This window comes from Haliotis asinina, chromosome 2 (assembly GCF_037392515.1).
Source record: "Haliotis asinina isolate JCU_RB_2024 chromosome 2, JCU_Hal_asi_v2, whole genome shotgun sequence".
In the NCBI taxonomy this organism is placed as follows: domain Eukaryota; kingdom Metazoa; phylum Mollusca; class Gastropoda; order Lepetellida; family Haliotidae; genus Haliotis; species Haliotis asinina.
In genome coordinates, this window is record NC_090281.1 from 18,305,710 (window position 1) to 18,325,827 (window position 20,118).

The 20,118-nt window shown below is 42.1% G+C and overlaps 1 protein-coding gene across 1 annotated transcript in view; it reads right to left on the bottom strand.

Annotated features, from left to right (window-relative positions):
- The window catches only part of LOC137273354 (nucleoporin NUP188-like), a 48,603-nt gene that overhangs the window by 22,549 nt on the left and 5,936 nt on the right, over window positions 1–20,118 (bottom strand). The window contains exons 12-29 of the mRNA XM_067805965.1: window positions 19,042–19,113; window positions 18,851–18,893; window positions 18,317–18,520; window positions 17,249–17,338; window positions 12,203–12,268; window positions 10,677–10,799; window positions 9,130–9,259; window positions 8,188–8,238; window positions 7,696–7,809; window positions 5,958–6,090; window positions 5,631–5,718; window positions 5,172–5,248; window positions 4,687–4,801; window positions 2,293–2,413; window positions 1,915–1,990; window positions 1,245–1,364; window positions 525–768; window positions 204–293 (exon numbers count right to left, since the gene is read on the bottom strand). Of these exons, the coding sequence (XP_067662066.1) occupies window positions 204–293; window positions 525–768; window positions 1,245–1,364; window positions 1,915–1,990; window positions 2,293–2,413; window positions 4,687–4,801; window positions 5,172–5,248; window positions 5,631–5,718; window positions 5,958–6,090; window positions 7,696–7,809; window positions 8,188–8,238; window positions 9,130–9,259; window positions 10,677–10,799; window positions 12,203–12,268; window positions 17,249–17,338; window positions 18,317–18,520; window positions 18,851–18,893; window positions 19,042–19,113 (1,957 nt within the window). The remainder of the gene's footprint in view (window positions 1–203; window positions 294–524; window positions 769–1,244; window positions 1,365–1,914; window positions 1,991–2,292; window positions 2,414–4,686; window positions 4,802–5,171; window positions 5,249–5,630; window positions 5,719–5,957; window positions 6,091–7,695; window positions 7,810–8,187; window positions 8,239–9,129; window positions 9,260–10,676; window positions 10,800–12,202; window positions 12,269–17,248; window positions 17,339–18,316; window positions 18,521–18,850; window positions 18,894–19,041; window positions 19,114–20,118) is intronic.

The window sequence follows — 20,118 nt, forward strand, 5'->3', positions numbered from 1 at the left end:
ATGGGTCACTGTGATCAGGTCAGCCTTCACTCACCACAGGTTGTCAAGCATGGGTCACTGTGAGCAGGTCAGCCTTCACTCACCACAGGTTGTCAAGCATGGGTTACTGTGACCAAGTCTTCGACGTAGTCAAGCATGAGTCACTATCGAATACCCTTGGGCACAATTTATTTGGAACATTTATTGTTCAATGTTTTGCCTACCTCAGACAGAGCCTGTAGTCTAGTGAGGAACATGTCTCGGATGGGCTCGGCATCATTGCCTAGGCAGGCCAGGATTGACATTGGAGACACCTGGAACATCAAACACAAGTCAAGAAAACAATCACATCATAAGTATCATCCACATCGAAATATGGTCCTCAGGACGTTTTTTCAGTTCTCATATGTCTTTTATGTCTCTATATTAACCTCTTTTAAGCCTACATCTCATTCTCTACTTCATGCTGGGCAAAGAGGGATAAGCTAAAGTCCTAGGAAGTTTGACTAACGTGTAAACTATTTCAACTGACTACTGGTACCCACCAAAGCAAGTCTCTTTAGCAGCACAGCCGCCAGTGTAGGGAGGCGAGGGTCATGACGATGGTAGATGTACTGGGCGATGGTGGCCACGATGTGTTGATGCTGGTGCCCAGCCGGTTGTGAGGAGAGAGCGTGCTCCGTCGGTGACATGGGGAGGTCAGGGGACCTCAGTAACAGGAGGCGGTTGAGGACAGAGAAGGAAAGTTGGATGAGTTGGATGAGGTCGACGCCGACACCCTCTACATTGCTGGAAGAAAGTGTGGGAATCTTCAGAACGTGGTACACCAATGACAGGTGAAAACCTGCTGGTATCTACAAAGGGGGCATACCTCAAATGGTCTTATAGCCAAAGACTTTCTCAAAACTGTCTACACAGGGGCACATATTACCTGCTCTTATGGCCAAAGACTTTCTCAACACTGTCTATACAGGGGGCACATATTACCTGCTCCTATAGCCAAAGACTTTCTCAACACTGTCTACACTGAGGGCACATATTACCTGCTCTTATGGCCAAAGACTTTCTCAACACTGTCTATACAAGGAGCACATATTACCTGCTCCTATAGCCAAAGACTTTCTCAACACTGTCTACATAAGGGGCACATACTACCTGCTCCTATAGCCAAAGACTTTCTCAACACTGTCTACACAGGGGCACATCCCATCTGCTCCTATAGTCAAGGACTTTCTCAACACTATTTGCACAGTGGCACATCTTACCTGCCCTGAGAGGCAACAGCCTGCTCAACACTGTCTACACCAGTGGCAAGAATGTCCAGAAGAGCCCGACCAGCCTCAGTAAACAGTAGACTGTACACACACACCTCCTGCAGTCGAGGCCTTGGAACACAAATATGGAAGTAAGTCAGTAGTAACAACACTGGACAGGAACAGTTTCATTCACTCATTGATGTGTTCTGAATTAACATGTACAGTGGGGAACTAAACATGCATCCAATCATGCTCCAGAGGACATCTCTCTGGTGAGCAAAAGAACATAAACACATCAATACTTTAAAGAGAGTTTAGTCTTAGGCCACTCAGCAATATTCCAGCAATGTGACAGCAGTCTGTAAATAATCAAGTCTGGACAGGACAATCCAGTGATCTACCACATGAGCATCGAGTACTTGGGATATGACGACATGTGTCAACCATCTGAGTAAGCCTGACCATCTGATCCTGTTAGTCACCTCTTATGAAATGGGTTACTGAAGATCAGTTCCAACCAAGAAAGAACTTCCGAGGTCAATATTTTGAAGATAAGCAGAGAAAAACTTGATTCAGTTACCACAGAAACTCTGCGTGTAATAGAGTCATTAAAAATACTTTGGACATGCAGCAATTGGCTATTATACTGACATTGATGGTAGAACTCTGGTGGCCTTACCTTTCACTTTTTGATTTCTTCTTTTGCAATGTCATTAAGTTGAGGATCTTATGGAACACCTGCAAACACTTGTGGCCTAAAGAAACATTAATACATCATTAACACTAGCAACCATTTATAATACAGAATAAGCACTGTTATGGGGCACCTGCAAGCACCTGTAGCACATGCAAGTAACATGAGACTTCTTAACATGCTGAATCAGTTCAAGGCTCCTTTGATTTATTACTATCTGAGCAAATTTTTACAGGACATCCAATAATGGACAATATTGTTCAGAGGGTGCGAATGTACATTTCTCTGATTTTTATGAAAATATTTTCATCATTTTTGGTCTTTGTCCACCAGGTGAACACTGTGAACCCTCAAATTGTTTACCTATTGTCTCTCTCCTGGTGATGTCGTAATATCTCCACTTATGATACACAGGAAAGATCTCTCGCAGGACGTACATCATCACTGGCTGAAGCTCCTCTTCTCTCCCCTCCTTTGACAGAGGCTAGCCAAGAAACACACAGACAATATCAACATCAGATCTGGCCAATCAAAAACATGCACACAATATCAACATCAGATCTGACCAATCAGAAACATGCACACAATATCAACATCAGATCTGACCAATCAGAAACATGCACACAATATCAACATCAGATCTGACCAATCAGAAACATGCACACAATATCAACATCAGATCTGGCCAATCAGAAACATGCACAAAATATCAACATCAGATCTGACCAATCAGAAACATGCACACAATATCAACATCAGTTCTGACCATTCAGAAAAATATGGACAATATAAACATCAGGGCCCACTTGCACAAAATGATCTTAGAGCTACAATTATTGTAAATCCTCAAGATCGCGATCTTAGGCTTCGGCTACAATCGGCATCCACTTGCACAAAGACATTGTAGGCTAAGACCATTGTAAGTTACAATCAAAACTTACAATTGGTCGGAACCAATTGTAAGGAGCTAAGATGATTGTAGTCAGTAGCAAAATGGCGTTCAAGTTGTTGTCAGTTTCACGCAAATAATTAGCTTTGCGTTTGGGGATGGCTTTTATATTGCATAAAACTGTATGATTCGCCTCAACACTTCAACAACATGGAGAATGCAACATCAATTTAACGTCTGAAATGTCGTTATTTGCGGTAGTGAACAACATCATTATCGAGTCGATATCATACAGTACAATTCTCACCCGATTCAGTGTTGGAAAAAGTATGAACACCATACCCTTTTGATAAACAAGGAAAGGCTTGTAATGAAAGGTGTCTACATGCGATTAGCAGTGGCCATGACCTTTTCAATAACTCAAGGGCAGCTAATCATAGTTTATACGCAAGATGGGAGTGGTTTCCCTTTGCATATTATGACGTTGCCGTAAAATCTTCCATACCCAAATACAATGCATGTTCTGTTGTGACAGAACAGATCTTCACGTTTCTTTTCGGTTAATGATTTTGTCTTAGTTTATCATTGAAATAATCTACAGGTGGATAACATGCAAAATTATGTTTTTTCTACTTGCAAAAATTGAATCTGACGAGAGACAAGAGTTGTAATCTATGCATTTTAAATATAATACAAGTATTCTTCAAACGGGAAAAATACACTTGCTGGGGTATGTGAAATTTGCATAAAATGTTTTAATAACAAAACGAAAAAATAATTATCAATAAAATAGCATAAAGTAATTAATATACTGTGGATGAGCATTCAACAACACACACAACACACATGAAATAATAACGTTTTCATATTTCCCTTTCATGAATTTTCCACAACACTCCCACAGTCATATCACACTTTCATATCTTTACAAATCTAATGCTTGTGGGATATATTTGGGATTTTACTCCAAATAACACCTGCGAGATGCCAAACAATGTTCAACTGACAGCCACTGACAAATCATGGTACATTTAGGTGTTATATCATAAGGAAATGTTATGTATGTGCTATCTTTTAATTTCATGATTATTAGGTCAATAACTCAAGACCCAAGGGTTGCTGTTTTCATGAAAAATCTGCAAGGTGCGATTAAGGAAGGGATGTCATTTGCGTGCAGTAACCAGTTCCATGTTTTATTTGCGCTGCATGCTATGCACACTTGAAGACAACTGTAGACAGGAGTGGAGTTTCAGAAATTTCTACCTCCATCATTGAAAAGTTCGATCTTAGTTAAGACTGCGATCTTAAGTCCATGCTGTCATAAGATCGTCTTTGTGCAAATAGATTAGGGCAATTGTATGGTGATTGTAAAGTCGATTGTAGGGGCCTAAGGTTGATTGTAACTAAGATCATTTTGTGCAAGTGGGCCCAGATCTGGCCAGTCAAATACATATGGACAATATCAACATCAGGGCCCCCTTGCACAAAGCGATCTTAGCCCCACAATGATTGTAACTCCTATTCTCCAAAATAGGCTTAAGATAGTCGTAGCGCTAAAATCGCTTTGTGCAAGTGGACCCAGATCTGACCATTCGGAAACTTATGGACAATATCAACATCAGATCTGGCCAATCAAAAAAAAAAAGGACAATATCAACAAAGATTTGGCCAATCAGAAACATATGGACAATAACAAGACATCAGATATGTCCAATCCAAAACTTATAGACAATATCGACAAATATATGACCAGTGAATATTTTGGTTTGTGTAATCCCATAGAGCCATATGAAATATCAACTGCCACCTCTTAACTAGTTTAGGGCAGCCGGGATCCAGTATTTCCTGGAAAGGAAGGTAGCCATTACCTCAATTAACTCTGTGAGGAAGCCAAGGACGGCAAGAGTGAGGGGGTATCTGCCTTGTGTAGTCTCCGTGCTGGCTACGATGGTGCCATACAGCCCAGAACTGAGCCCACGCCCACTGGAACAAACACATGTACATGAAAGAGTGAATGAGTTCACTTTTACGTCGCACTAGGCAATATTTAAGCTATGTGCAAGATCTGTAAATAATCTAATCAGGACAAAGCAATTCTAATGCGGATATTCATGTGAATACGCACACGAAGATAGGCCAGGTGAATGTGAGGCTCTGTAGTTCACCTACATGCTTTTAATTAACAAAAGTCATATCAAAAGTAGTCATAAAAGTTCAACATTTTCCAAAAGTTAGCTACATTCTCTGTGTGAAAGGGAGGTAACTTTGTCAGAAATGTCTCCCATCAACAGCTCATAAAGGGTATCTACATTCTCTATGAGGAAGGGAGGTAACTGTGTCGGCAATGACTCACCTCAACACCTCTCCAAGGTTATCTACATTCTCTGTAAGGAAGGGAAGTAATCCCGTTTGCTTCATGTTGTGCCATATCTAAGAAAACAGAAAATACATTTCAAAGGGTTTTCAGGAAAAGTGCAAATACAAAAGACAAGAAATTAATTGATTTCAGAAATTAATGATACTAAATAACACTACTACTATTTGGAAACATCAAACATTCGCAGAAAAGCAAAAGCAGACTCCCTACCATTGAAAGTGTGTGAACAGTACATATGTATTGTATGCAAAGCTTTGCAAATGTTCAAGTCATTGTATTATACTGATATGAGACATCGGGTAAATGTTCCTGCAATGCAAGGCTGTAAACCCATCTACATAGTTCTCCTGTCTGATAAAGTCCCCCCTATCCAGCAAAGGTCTTATGTAGATTCCACATCTGTAATGATTTTGCTGTGATGTCCGTCTGCCGCACCTGCTTTACGTTGTGTTTAACACTGCACGTGATGCATTCCACAGTGTTGGCTAAGAGGTCCAGAGGAGGAGGAGACACAGCACTGAATCTGAAACACATGCAACAAGTCATTACACCTAGGTGAGTGAGTGAGCAAGCGAGCTTTAAATCTTGAGCAATATCACGTGCATACCCATGCGGTGAATCCATCGCTTGTCACTGACACAAGAAGGAAATGCTTTAAGCACGAGGCTACCCCAGCATCATCCAAGACATGCTGAATCCTTGACAATGAACATAATGATAACGTTCTAGTAAAATATTCGAGTGAATATATGAGGTACAAACCTCTGAATGACTTGGAATCCAAGATTAACAATCTCACTGAACTCTTCTACAGAGTCAGGGTCGGAGGTCATGACCTGGCGCACCAGCTGCATGACCTGGGTGACTCTGGATATCTGTAGCGGTGACACCATTCCTGGAACAGAAGTCACAGTGTCAAAATAACAGTTATTGTGTGGAGTACTTACATATTGGAGTCAGGTGATCTGATTGCAGTGCCAAAATATCTGAGACACACATGTATGTTTATGTCACTCACCTCCACCCTGAGTTATCTGGTGCAGCAGTTCCTGCACCTCACACATCAGGAGCTGCCAGCCATTGCACACCAGCTCACCTCCACCTTGAGCTATCTGGTGCAGCACTTCCTGCACCTCACACATCAGGAGCTGCCAGCCATTGTACACCAACTCACCTCCACCTTGAGCTATCTGGTGCAGCACTTCCTGCACCTCACACATCAGGAGCTGCCAGCCATTGTACACCAACTCACCTCCACCTTGAGCTATCTGGTGCAGCACTTCCTGCACCTCACACATCAGGAGCTGCCAGCCATTGTACACCAACTCACCTCCACCTTGAGCTATCTGGTGCAGCACTTCCTGCACCTCACACATCAGGAGCTGCCAGCCATTGTACACCAACTCACCTCCACCTTGAGCTATCTGGTGCAGCACTTCCTGCACCTCACACATCAGGAGCTGCCAGCCATTGTACACCAACTCACCTCCTCCTTGAGCTATCTGGTGCAGCACTTCCTGCACCTCACACATCAGGAGCTGCCAGCCATTGTACACCAACTCACCTCCACCTTGAGCTATCTGGTGCAGCACTTCCTGCACCTCACACATCAGGAGCTGCCAGCCATTGTACACCAACTCACCTCCACCTTGAGCTATCTGGTGCAGCAGTTCCTGCACCTCACACATCAGGAGCTGCCAGCCGTTGTACACCAACTTACCTCCACCTTGAGCTATCTGGTGCAGCAGTTCCTGCACCTCACACATCAGGAGCTGCCAGCCATTGTACACCAACTTACCTCCACCTTGAGCTATCTGGTGCAGCAGTTCCTGCACCTCACACATCAGGAGCTGCCAGCCATTGTACACCAACTCACCTCCACCTTGAGCTATCTGGTGCAGCACTTCCTGCACCTCACACATCAGGAGCTGCCAGCCATTGTACACCAACTCACCTCCTCCTTGAGCTATCTGGTGCAGCACTTCCTGCACCTCACACATCAGGAGCTGCCAGCCATTGTACACCAACTCACCTCCACCTTGAGCTATCTGGTGCAGCACTTCCTGCACCTCACACATCAGGAGCTGCCAGCCATTGTACACCAACTCACCTCCTCCTTGAGCTATCTGGTGCAGCACTTCCTGCACCTCACACATCAGGAGCTGCCAGCCATTGTACACCAACTCACCTCCACCTTGAGCTATCTGGTGCAGCACTTCCTGCACCTCACACATCAGGAGCTGCCAGCCATTGTACACCAACTCACCTCCTCCTTGAGCTATCTGGTGCAGCACTTCCTGCACCTCACACATCAGGAGCTGCCAGCCATTGTACACCAACTCACCTCCACCTTGAGCTATCTGGTGCAGCAGTTCCTGCACCTCACACATCAGGAGCTGCCAGCCATTGTACACCAACTTACCTCCACCTTGAGCTATCTGGTGCAGCAGTTCCTGCACCTCACACATCAGGAGCTGCCAGCCGTTGTACACCAACTTACCTCCACCTTGAGCTATCTGGTGCAGCAGTTCCTGCACCTCACACATCAGGAGCTGCCAGCCGTTGTACACCAACTCCCATTGGATGATGGGGCTGCTCCTTTTGGCTGCCTGAGCTGAAAACAAGCACATGACATTCAAACTGTGATGACATATTTCATATCAAATGACACAAGAGAGAGATTCTCTATTGACAACTTCCCAGCATGTTTTCCCTTGGTAAACAGACATCAAAGTAGTGATCTCTAACTAGTGTAGCAGGAAAATCTCCTGATGATGTAAACAATATTCAGTAATATATTCTGATAACACCCTATTGACATCAAACTTTAACTTCATCGTAAGACGTTGATCCATTGGTGTACAATCCACCACTGGATATACCTAGGAATTAAAATACACCTTTATACCAACATAGCTCATAAAGATCAAGTTATATTTCTCATTAAACATCTTGAAAGAATTCTCAGATGAATCAGAACAAACTGTCTCACCATTGATACCAGAGAGTTGTCCAAGCGTTCCTCTTGGTATTACCAGGTCCCCTGCAAAATAACTACAAAAGTCAGATCGGCTAGAAATATTTTCCTGTGAAAAATCAGGAACTTGACTTATATTGACATATAACTGATTCAGACTAATCTCAGTTTCTCTGTATCATATTTTCTTGAACACTGAGCTCTGTTGTGCGGGTATGAAAGTTTTACACCACGTTGGTACCTACCAGCAATATGTGGGAGTTTAGGTCAGATCAACCTGCACACAGAGCTCTGTTGTGTGGGTATGAAAATTATACACCACCTTGGTACCTATCACCAATGTATGGGAGTTTTGGTCATGTCAACCTAAGTACAGAGCTCTGGTGTGTGGGAATGAAAGTTATACACCACCTTGGTACCTATCAGCAATATGAGGGAGTTTAGGTCTGGCCAGTCTGAACACAGAGTTCTGGTGTGTGGGTATGAAAGTTATACACCACCTTGGTACTTATCAGCAATATGAGGGAGTTTAGGTCTGGCCAGTCTGAACACAGAGCTCTGTTGTGTGGGTATGAAAGTTATACACCACCTTGGTACCTATCAGCAATATGAGGGAGTTTAGGTCTGGCCAGTCTGAACACAGAGCTCTGTTGTGTGGGTATGAAAGTTATACACCACCTTGGTACTTATCAGCAATATGAGGGAGTTTAGGTCTGGCCAGTCTGAACACAGAGCTCTGTTGTGTGGGTATGAAAGTTATACACCACCTTGGTACCTACCAGCAATATATGGGAGTTTAGGCCTGGCCAGTCTGAACACAGAGCTCTGTTGTGTGGGTATGAAAGTTATACACCACCTTGGTACTTATCAGCAATATGAGGGAGTTTAGGTCTGGCCAGTCTGAACACAGAGCTCTGTTGTGTGGGTATGAAAGTTATACACCACCTTGGTACCTACCAGCAATATATGGGAGTTTAGGCCTGGCCAGTCTGAACACAGAGCTCTGTTGTGTGGGTATGATATCCTGAGAGCTGTTGGTGTCGAAATACTCAGTGTACAGCTTCAACTCCTGCATCGACAGTTTCACCTGCAACACATACAGCAACATCTACAACATGCATAACTACATCAGTGGTTGGATGAGGTACTATCAGTATTACAGTTATATCCTGGCCATCTGCAAAGTGAGAGGGAGTGGCTTTGGTTTAACGCCACTTTCAGCAATATTCCTGCAATATCCTGGCAGGGAAATGGGCTTCAAACATCGTAACCACGTGGGGAATCAAACATGCAAATCTTTTAACCACAACCCCATCACCCATTTGTTGCAACCCCAATACATGTAGTACAACACATTGTACACCAAAAGTCACTGTCTTCTGTATCAGATTGATTGAAAAACACGATCAAATGGTATTCAACGGCAAGACTGTTCGTTGCGTACTGACACGTAGAAACATCTCAAACAATTGTTTTGTTGTGTCAACAACAGTGGTGACGTCATTCAAATCATATTGTGATGTAAAGTCAGAATGACGTCGCAAATGACCAGCTCCAGATGCTACCGTGGTAACCAGCTGAAACAGCCAGCTGATGACACTTCACTGCTTTACCTTTGCTGTAACGTTTTGATTACAATGATGATAAACATCATGTGTTGGCCAATTTCCGGGTGTTATTGAGTATTTGAAGCACAGGAATACATTTCCTGTCGGTTCCAAATGTATTTCCATGCTTCAAATACTCAATAACACCTGGAAATTGGCCAACACATGATGTTTTTCTCCTAAATAATCAAGGGGAGATCTGAGCTGAGTATCTGAGCAGCTCTGTCATGGTAGCTGCAATCACGTTGGCATGATGGTTTTTCAGTGGTCTTCGCACTATAAGCATGTGTCAATGAAATAGTATGGCAGTGAACATTTTAGCACTACGATAGTCATAAGGTGATGTTAAAATTTGGAACTGGCAAACATCTTAGCATTAACATCCTGTTAAGCAGGTGGTTTCAGGTCCTCTAGGACCTCTTAGTGACACTTGATTGCTGCATTGCCTTATTATCAAATGTTCCAGTATTAAGCATTAAACCCTCAGTATAAGATATTCCCAGTTTCAGTACTTAACTTTAAGTACTCAGTAAAACATTTTTCCAATGTTCACCTCAGACAGTATCAAACCCTCAAGTATTCAGAAGTGAACCAGTATTGGTTGGTTTGCTAGTACTCCAGCTATGTGGCGGTGGTCTGTAAATAATCAAGTCTGGACCAGACAATCCAGTGGTCAACTGCATGAGCATCAATCTACGCAACTGGGATAGAAAGACATGACTGAACCAAGCCAAAGAGCCTGACCACCCAGTCCCATTATTCCTGTAACAACAAGCATGGGTTGCTAGCTGTAGACAAATTCTAACACTGATCTTCACAGGTCGAACTGTAAAGCAATTAGCATCGACCTCTTAAGGATTCACAACTGGAGGGTCAAGTATTCTGTGCTGAACCTACCCTCTTGGCACTCTCTGGTCCACATGATGACAAAGATGTGTTGAGCTTCATCAGCTTCGGAAAGTCGAGAGGAAAGCAGGCCAAGGCAGAACTGTAGAGACAGCCGAGCCCCTCCTCTAGACCCTGCCACACAAATACATGTCGAACTACAGCAAACATTGAAAAGACAGTAAAAATCAAAATAGTCTGGCACCTTTGAGATCTCCAGGCACCGAGTATCAAAGACTGAGATCGGTCACTGATGTTCCCCTAGCTTTGTCTTCATGCTGGGCCTGTGGGACCTACATCCTCTATACTCTGTCTGATTGTGTGTGTGAGAGTATGTGCATGTGTGAGAGAGATATAAGCCCCTCCTCTAAACTCTACCACACAAATACATGTCAAACTACAGCAAACATTGAAAACAGTAAAGATCAAAATAGTCTGGCACCTTTGAGATCTCCTGGCACCGAGTATCAAAGCCTGAGATCAGTCACTGAGAATGTATGTGCATGTGTGAGAGAGATATGAGCCCCTCCTCTAGACCCTGCCACACAAATGCATGTCGAACTACAGCAAGCATTGAAGAGACAGTAAAGATCAAAATAGTCTGGTACCTTTGAGATCTCCAGGCGCCTGTGGTACCTACATCCTCTATACTCTGAGTGTGTGTGTGAGTGTACGTGCATGTGTGAGAGAGATATGATATTTAAGGATGGGTGTCACCCATTTTGCTTTATGGAGGTGGTGGGGAAGAGGGAAGAGTCATCTATTATATACACATGTACTAGGTGATGGGTCACTGATTCTGTACATGATAAGAGGTCCTTGCACATGCTTCTCCACAAAAAACATTATCACCCCCACTAGCCGTAACTTACAAACAGTTCCATAGTGAACTATACATCAGAATGATAATGAAACTCCGGACCATATGGCATGAGCATGTCTAAGCTATATGGTATAATACACCACACATTACCCTCTGACTCAACTACAGTGAAGCAAACTAGTAATGAAGAATCCCAACTGTATGATTATGGTCTGCATAGAATGGGTTTGAAGTGAAGTGTCAAGTTGTTTGGTTGGTTGGTTGGTTGTTGCTTGATGCACACTCTTCAATATTCCAGCTATCTTGGGGTGGTCTATATTAGTATATATAGTCAAATCTAGACCAGACAATCTAGTGATCAAGAGCATGAGGATCTATCTACGCAATTGGGAACCAACAACTGTGAACCACATCAGCAAGTCTGACCACCAGATCCTGTTAGTCGTCTCTTATGACAAGCATGGGTTACTGAAGATCAATTCTTATCCACATCATCACAGGTTGGTAAGTCTTGAGAGCAGCGATTCACACTGATAGCATATCAACCAGTCTAACCACCTGATCCATTACGTCACATCTTAAAATCAAAACAGGTTGCTAGGGACTGGTTCCAGCTCATAATCCCCACAGTGAGACCAGCACAGGTTGCTAGGGGCTGGTTCCAGCTCATAATCCCCACAGTGAGACCAGCACAGGTTGCTAGGGGCTTGCCTACCTTCTGCCACATGTATTCAGCATTAAAGTCAGCTTTCAGCACCAAGGCAGCCACTTCATACAGGGCCTGAAAGTGAACACTAGGTTTTGAATGGTTGTCACTAGGGGTGACCAATTATTGCAATACTATTTCTCTTCTTGAATGATCTAATTTGAAGTCATTTCCCAAATGATGTTTAGTATATATGACATAAAAACAAGTTGAAGTAGTTTCAGTCTCTTTTCACAACTGACAAGAAACCCAGATCAAGTAAACAATTAAAACAAACTCAATGAAGTTGTTATGCTGCATGCAAACATAAAAGACAAGTGTTTGCCACTAACATGGCAATGTCCCCAGCCACTAAAGAAGAATGAAATATTTATAACATATTCATTACTCTTTACATTTTGCGCAAGATGCGTGAAATGACTGGTGTCTGGATAATCAGCCAATGTAGCTTGTCACCAACATTGAGGACATTGGTTGCAATGTTTCATGGAATATTGCATTAACATAAGTTCCAAAAGTGGACGAAGCGTTGTGGTCATATTGAAAATAAGATCAAGGTCACCCAAGATGGCTGGTGTGAACGCAATCCCCTAATGTAAAATCACCAAAATTAGGTTGTCACCAAATTTGAAGACATCATACAAAATAGTTCATGAGATATGTTGAAGAGTCTGAGAAGTGTTCAAAGTGTCATAGTAACCTTGAAAATAAGGTCAAGGTCAGCAAAACTAAATGGTGTCCGCATAATCCACTAATGTAGGCTGTCATGACATTTCAAAATATTGGGTTCAATAGTTCATGAGATATCGCTTTAACAAGAATCGGGACGTACATACATACGTACAGATGCCACTGAATACATAGTGCCCCGCTCTGCGTTGCGGTGGGGGACAAATATACAAAGAACATATACATTTAATATGAATAAAGTCAATTATGAAACCATCGATGGTCACTATTACAATCTATGCATCAACAGTTTTTCATTTCTACCCTCGATTAATTGCTATCGGAGACTCAAAAATTGCAATCCATCGATAGTTTGATGCGTCTTTACTGACCTAGTTGTTACCTTCAAGAAGCTTCAAAGCAGATTTTAACTTAGACCTGTTCTTAAGCTCAAAATTTTCACAAATCATGTGACAGCAGTTGTGCTTGTGTTTTTCAAGAAGGCAATGGGTGGGTACAAGTTAGTGGGTATAGTATCGGCCAGTATCGGCCACATAGTGTCGGCCAGTATCGGCCACATAGTATCGGCCAGTATTTGCCTTCATGACGTCAGAGTGAAAACCTCATCAAAATTCCCCAAAAGTACGATCAACTCTATATGGACGCTGAACATTCTACTACTCTGCTGTAGAACAATCTCCGTGAGTATCCCTACTGATCTATCTTCTTTGACTTGCTTGCATACAGGGACTCCGGAACTCCTTTTATGTGCACTTTGAACATGTCACAGACATTGATATATGCACTCTGTAAATTGTCTACTACTATTATTATTATATCATTTTAAGCAATATTCCAGCCATATCATTGCTGCCTATGAAGGGATTTGAACCCATGTCTTTGACATGAGAAGCTAGCGCATTACCCACTAGGCCACCCCTACCGTCAGGTGTCTCGAAGCAATCTGTGTGATATCAAGCAGATCAGTTACAATTGTATGATTTCAACCTAAAAATGTTGAAGAAAGTGTAAGGTTTGCAATTTCTGTAAACTGCTTGAATAGTAGGATCCTGTCAGAGTCATGAAGTGAAGAGTGAAAAACTTATACAAACCTGTAGAGGTTATGAATTCTTTGAAGAAAGTCCTCCTTGGGGTACATACAAGCATTTGAATGTTCATTTTAAATCCACCGACAACTGTAACTATATTTTTCAATAAAATATTTACACAACAAAAAATTCATTTTTCTCTTGTGAGACCACCCATACAGGACCCCATCAGCCTTATGCAGTCAAGAGCAGGTAACTCTAGCTATCAATCTCACACCTCACTTTTCATACTGAACGCATCAGGCAGAACGAGGGGAGGTGGGTGGCCGTACCCCAAGGGGGCCTTTCTTCAAAGAATTCATAACCTCTACAGGTTTGTATAATTCTTTTTTAGAAGGAAGTCCTCCTTGGGGTACAAATAAGCATAAGACAGACTCCCAAAGATTTTGAGCTGGGAGTGGCATTCTGTCTGGCAACAACTAAACCTGTGGTGGAGTGAAATCTGGAAATATGAATATATGGAAATAGGAAATTACTCTTACCTAGTCATCTGACCGCTGATGTCAATCAGGCAGGGGCGTGGCTTGGGTGGGAACAGAGAGCTCAAGCTTATACATCAACTGGCTCAAAACATGCATGACATAAACCCCATCCCCAACCATTACAATGGAAAGGAATGTATGGGGACATACCAAAACCACGCCCAATCCTAACATAGCCCAAATCAGCGAAGCGTGGCAAGAGGCATCAAGGTACAGAATGCATAGAAAACAGTGAAAAGCCAATGACCCAGGATTCGAGCTAATAGGTACTGCAAGCTAATGCTCAAACGCATCCCTCCTGTTTGAAAGATGGCTTTGGTGGGACCTTGATAAAATCCAGAGAAATTATTTTAGCATTGCTAAAAACTTTCTGAGGCAATCGAACATGTACAAAGGCCACTGTACAAGTGAAAAGCATGATAAAACACACTCCACCAAATGCTCTCAATGTGAGGAGAGTAACAGTAAGTGTAAACCGCCATCACCCAAAGTGCTGATTAACACATACTCCCAAATGCTGAAGTTTTAGGAGGAGGGAATAACCATTATCATACAAAAATCCCCTGAATTGCAAAAAATGTACACACATGAAATGTGGCTTGAAGAGAGGCACTCAAAACAGTGACCCATTGGGGGTTTGTACAGAGTTTCGTCATTAGAGGGATTAATAGCACACAACTGGTTTTTGCTTTCAAAACCAACCCTGCCCTCTCTAGCCTTTAGGTGAAGAAAACGTAAGGGACGTAAGTACATCCAAATCTAACCCAACCCAACTCGAAAGAGTGGGAAGGCTCATACCATGCAGTGATATAAACCATATTGACACTGAACACAGAGCCGATTCCAGTAGCCAGATACTCACTTGGTCAGGGTGGCAGGACACTCTCCACTGGTGAGAACCGAAAAACCAAACCAAGCACAATCCTCTGAATGCGTGTCAATTAGGTAATGAAAGCACGCTACTGGCTTAAAAGAGCAACGGAACCGACCTCTTCATTGATTGCCAACAAGGTGGCATCTACCCTACTAAGTTTGACTTCAAATCGTCAGCATTGTAAGTGAACAATTACGGCAACAAAACAAGACAAAGTCCACTTGTTCGCAGACTTCCCCACCTTCCGCCATCAAACAGAACATATGAATACCCCTATGGATCCCTTTTGTTCGTTTCTTAGAATCGATCTAACAGGTGAGCAATCAAAAGAAGGCTGGGTAAGCAGTGGAAGTTCGATATGAGCAGTCACTTGGACAGCAATATCGATCTGAGAAAAGCAGGTATCCAGAAGCGAATACGGACATGAAGCCATGCTTCCTGGAAGCATGCTTCCTGATAGGCAAACTCAAACAGTTTGGGTATTCGACATGGACAAGACCTGAGGCAACACAGCCGCAATTCTGTCTGGCACTTGCCTCAGAGATGAACTTATTCAGTATTAAGTTCAGTGTAGTGAAAAGGCCCGAAGCTCAAATTGATATGTCCACTGTTCAAGCCCAAACCCTGGATCCTAGGCACACAGGGGCAGCCTGACATATTGAGTCAGCCCAAGCACTCTGACAGACCTTAAGCGTTGAGGTGAACAGCACGCTCAATAGCTGTTTTGGTCAAGGTGTCGATAGACATACAGGCAAACATAGCCTACAGCGTTATATAAATACCCATGCATTTACACATGCTCCGTCACACTCAACAGCCTCCTGGTGCTGATAGACAAATCTCCTGTCAGAATCTGGAAACCATGTCTGAGATAAGAAAGTACACTGACAATCTCAGCTTCAAACCAGAAATCACTCGTTAGAGTAGCAACATAGTTTGGGGGTTTCCTAAGGAACCTGTCATGAAATATTACCCGGTCTGAAGCAGAGTAGTGAAAAACATAAAAATCTGTGTCTGATAAAATGCACATGAGGCACAAATAAACACGCAAAAAATACAACCTCGGTCACCAACACCAGAGGCACATGTTATGACCTTCCTGTGTCGGTAGTGTGGCACTGCCCGACACAAAGGGTTTAAACTGCAACAAACAGAACCACGCCAGTGTTACACGCAGGAACTGTGAAGCAGCAAGGATATACACACAAGTAAATAGCAATAAATAAGATCCACAGGTGATATTTAAATGCTACAAGTTACAGCCATCAAAATTACTCAACAATGACTTACTACAAATTCTCTGAAAAGAGAGAATTTAGGCAAGCCTACTATATATAATGTAAACATAATATATGAACAACCTATTGCATTCTACCAAGAGCATGTAGCAAGGAAATCGCAAGCACATGGTCCGCCATTTTGCCTGCCTCAAGGCTAGAAAACAGAGAACCCATGGCAAAGTTTACAACAAAGGATGAATGAGAATATCAATATATGAAGTCCATCTAATACCCGTGCGTAAAGAAGGAACCATACATACAGATTGAGACTCTCATACACCCATCATACTGTTTGTAGGAGAGCAAACTCAAAACGAACACCACATACATCTATTCAACAGAACAACAGGATGAAAAGTAGGGTGCAAGGTTGTCGGCTAGAGTTACCTGGTCTTGGCTGAAGGGGACCTGGTGGGGCCCTGTACGGGTCGTCTCACAAGACAAAAAACGAGTTTTTTGTTTTGTAAATATTTTATAGAAAAATATACCTACAACTTTCATAGGATTTAAAAGGGATATTTAAATGCTTATATGTGAACCAAGGAGGACTTCTGAAAGAGAACTAAGACTGATTTAACTGGTATGCTGAATGGAAACAGTGACTTAGCCAAGGGAGGCAACTCTACATGTATCATGAATACCTCAGGATTGCCCAGTGTGTCTTCATCAAACAGACTGAGTGTGACATACATCAGGGAGTAGACGATGAGTCTGGCAAAGGAGGCGATAATCTGCAACATCAGGACAAACACAATCAGCACTATGTAAATCATCTAGCCATCACTGCTATTGGTCAGTTTAAACAGGCACCTGCTCACAGTCTGACAAGATAGTTGTAGTGCTTCAGCCAGGATGTTTGAGAGTGTGGCAGTTGGCACCTTTACTACTAAAATGTGTGCCAATGCAGTTATGACGCTTGCCATTCATAGTAACCATATTACAGAATATCTGTGGATTATATTAAAATGTTCTGCCAATGAGTAAACTGTAGCTTTGGAAAAGGGTGATAAAACATGCTGAAAATCAAGGTATGAGAAATGAATCAAGATGAATAATTGTTTTGTTAAATTCCTGTTCATTATCAGACTCACAAGAAAGAGGCTGGTGATACCACTTAAACCATGAAGATGTTTAGTTAATTAAAGTCTTGTTATAGATAAACATGTTCAGGTTGGGCATGTTGCTTACTAGGAAACTTCAGGTGATGCAGGCCAGTACTGAATGGCATCAGTTGCCATCATTCATTTCTCAGTGTAAAGTTCCAAATAAACCAAACAAAAAATTACTCCAACACTAGTTCCAAATAAAATACACTGTCATCATCGGTTCTTCACCAAATACTATGGAATAAGTTGTGAAGAAAACATTACAAGGAAACGACCTGAGGAGTTTTGCTTACAAGTGATATAATTAAACAATGTATACCTTTCCCTCTGTACTTCAGCATGGAACTTGTACTACAACCTAGTCAAAATCATCCACTAGTTAGAGTTTCATAAAGAACAGTATTATTTGTCATTTTAAGGTTTTTACTGTTATCATTGTTTGGACTTGGGGGCTATGTATTTCTGGGGCATCGATGTTAACAAATCACTACTTACTTGATTAGCATAAACTAAATATTGGCAAAATTGCTAGAATTAGATTACAGAACTCTTTGGTTTGGAACTTTCAGTTAATTTGGACCACCAGTGACGGCTACAACGTACCGTGCTGCCATTAAACGGCTCCATCTTAAGCAGGTCAAGGGTGTAGTCAAATACTCCCAACTGCAGCGCCATATTGCCCAACTTCCTTGTCATCATGGTGCCCTCATCATCGTCGATGTACAACTGGCGGAGGACGGCCCATCCCAACAAAAGCGGTGCTACCTGCCGCTCAGACCCCAGGTGCTCAAATATCTTGTTGACTTTCTACACACAAAAATCAATTGTATGTTTGTATGTTCTTCTTCTCTTTTAGTCTAAAATGTGTGTTTAAGGACACATTTACACTGTTCTCTCCAAACTATTTGACAAGAATCTGATTCTGATGTAACATTTGTCTTCAATGGGAGAAATACTGCTGTGCCACCTCAGGAATGTGTGCCCCCCCACGTGTTTGGAAATATTGCCAGTGGTGACAACAGAAGTCAAAACAGAGACAATGGTCATTCTAATTTGTTCAAACAATGTATACTTCACCACCTTATGCAAGTTTCGGACATGAAAACCAGTACCATATCAGCTAAAACAAAAACTCACGTTAAATGTATCTCTCTTACTGAGGAGAAGGTGCTCATCAAAACTGAAACAAAAATATCACTGATAACTGTGATCATATCGATATCCCAAGTTTTTCAGTACATTTCTTGAGATCATTCACTGTTTACAACAAGAACACATATAAAGAAAAATTATGTTCACTAAAATAGAATAGGTAACAAATGACTCACTTGTTGTCCTCTCGACATTTGGCAGCCGTGGTGAAGTCCATTAGGTCAAGCAGGATCAGCATTTCCAGGTAGCTGGACAACAGTAGACAGACAAACGATTACATCTGACATGGTGAGTGTGTGAACAACAAGAACATGACCTTTGACATAACTGGATCAATCAAGGTAATCATTTCTGTTTGGGCTTCATCTCCAATATGCCAAGCAAGAGGATTGAGGGGAAGTTGAAAAGCAGATCAATTTTATGATGCACTCAGCTAATACTGGACTATCAAAGCCCCTGACAGTCACGGACTCACACGGACAGTCAACACGGACAGTCAACACAGCTTATCTTACTTCACTAAAAATAAAGTTTTCTGACTGGCTGAGCACTCTTCTATTTTTTTCAATGTACCTTGATGGGAATGCTGAACAAATTTGGTACTTCGTAGCTGTAATTCTTTATCTCAAGTAACATTGAATAACATATAATTTACAGAAATTGCCAATGTTTTATGAATGCAAATCGATGGAAGGGAGGTAACACCGAACCTATTTTTCTTGTCTGCAAAATCTAGCAATGGATACAAAACGTTTTGTAACTGAGCCTCAATTCGAGTCAGTTAGTTAGTTAGTTAGTTAGTTAGTTAGTTAGTTAGTTAGTTAGTTAGTTAGTTAGTTAGTTAGTTAGTTAGTTAGTTAAGTTTACTTTACTTTTACACCGCTTTTAGCAATATTCCAGCAATATCATGGCGTGGGACACCAGAAAATGGGCTTCACAGAGCCTCAATTCAAAATTAAAACTGAGGTGTTCGGTAAGATAAATACATTGTTCCCTGGTCCCTCTGGGCCCATGGGTTCACGTATCCTTGATGTTTTGGGCTCATGGAACATAAACAAACATCGAGGTGACATCAACTCATGTTCTCCTTGTGACCAGTGAACAACTTGTAGACTGGGAGCCAGTAAGTAGATGCATTATCCCCTCAATGCCGACCTCTTGAAAGTTTACATTAAGTGAGTGAGTGAGTTTAGTTTTATGTAACGCTCAGTATTCCAGCTACATGGCAACGGTCTGTAAACAATCCAGTCTGG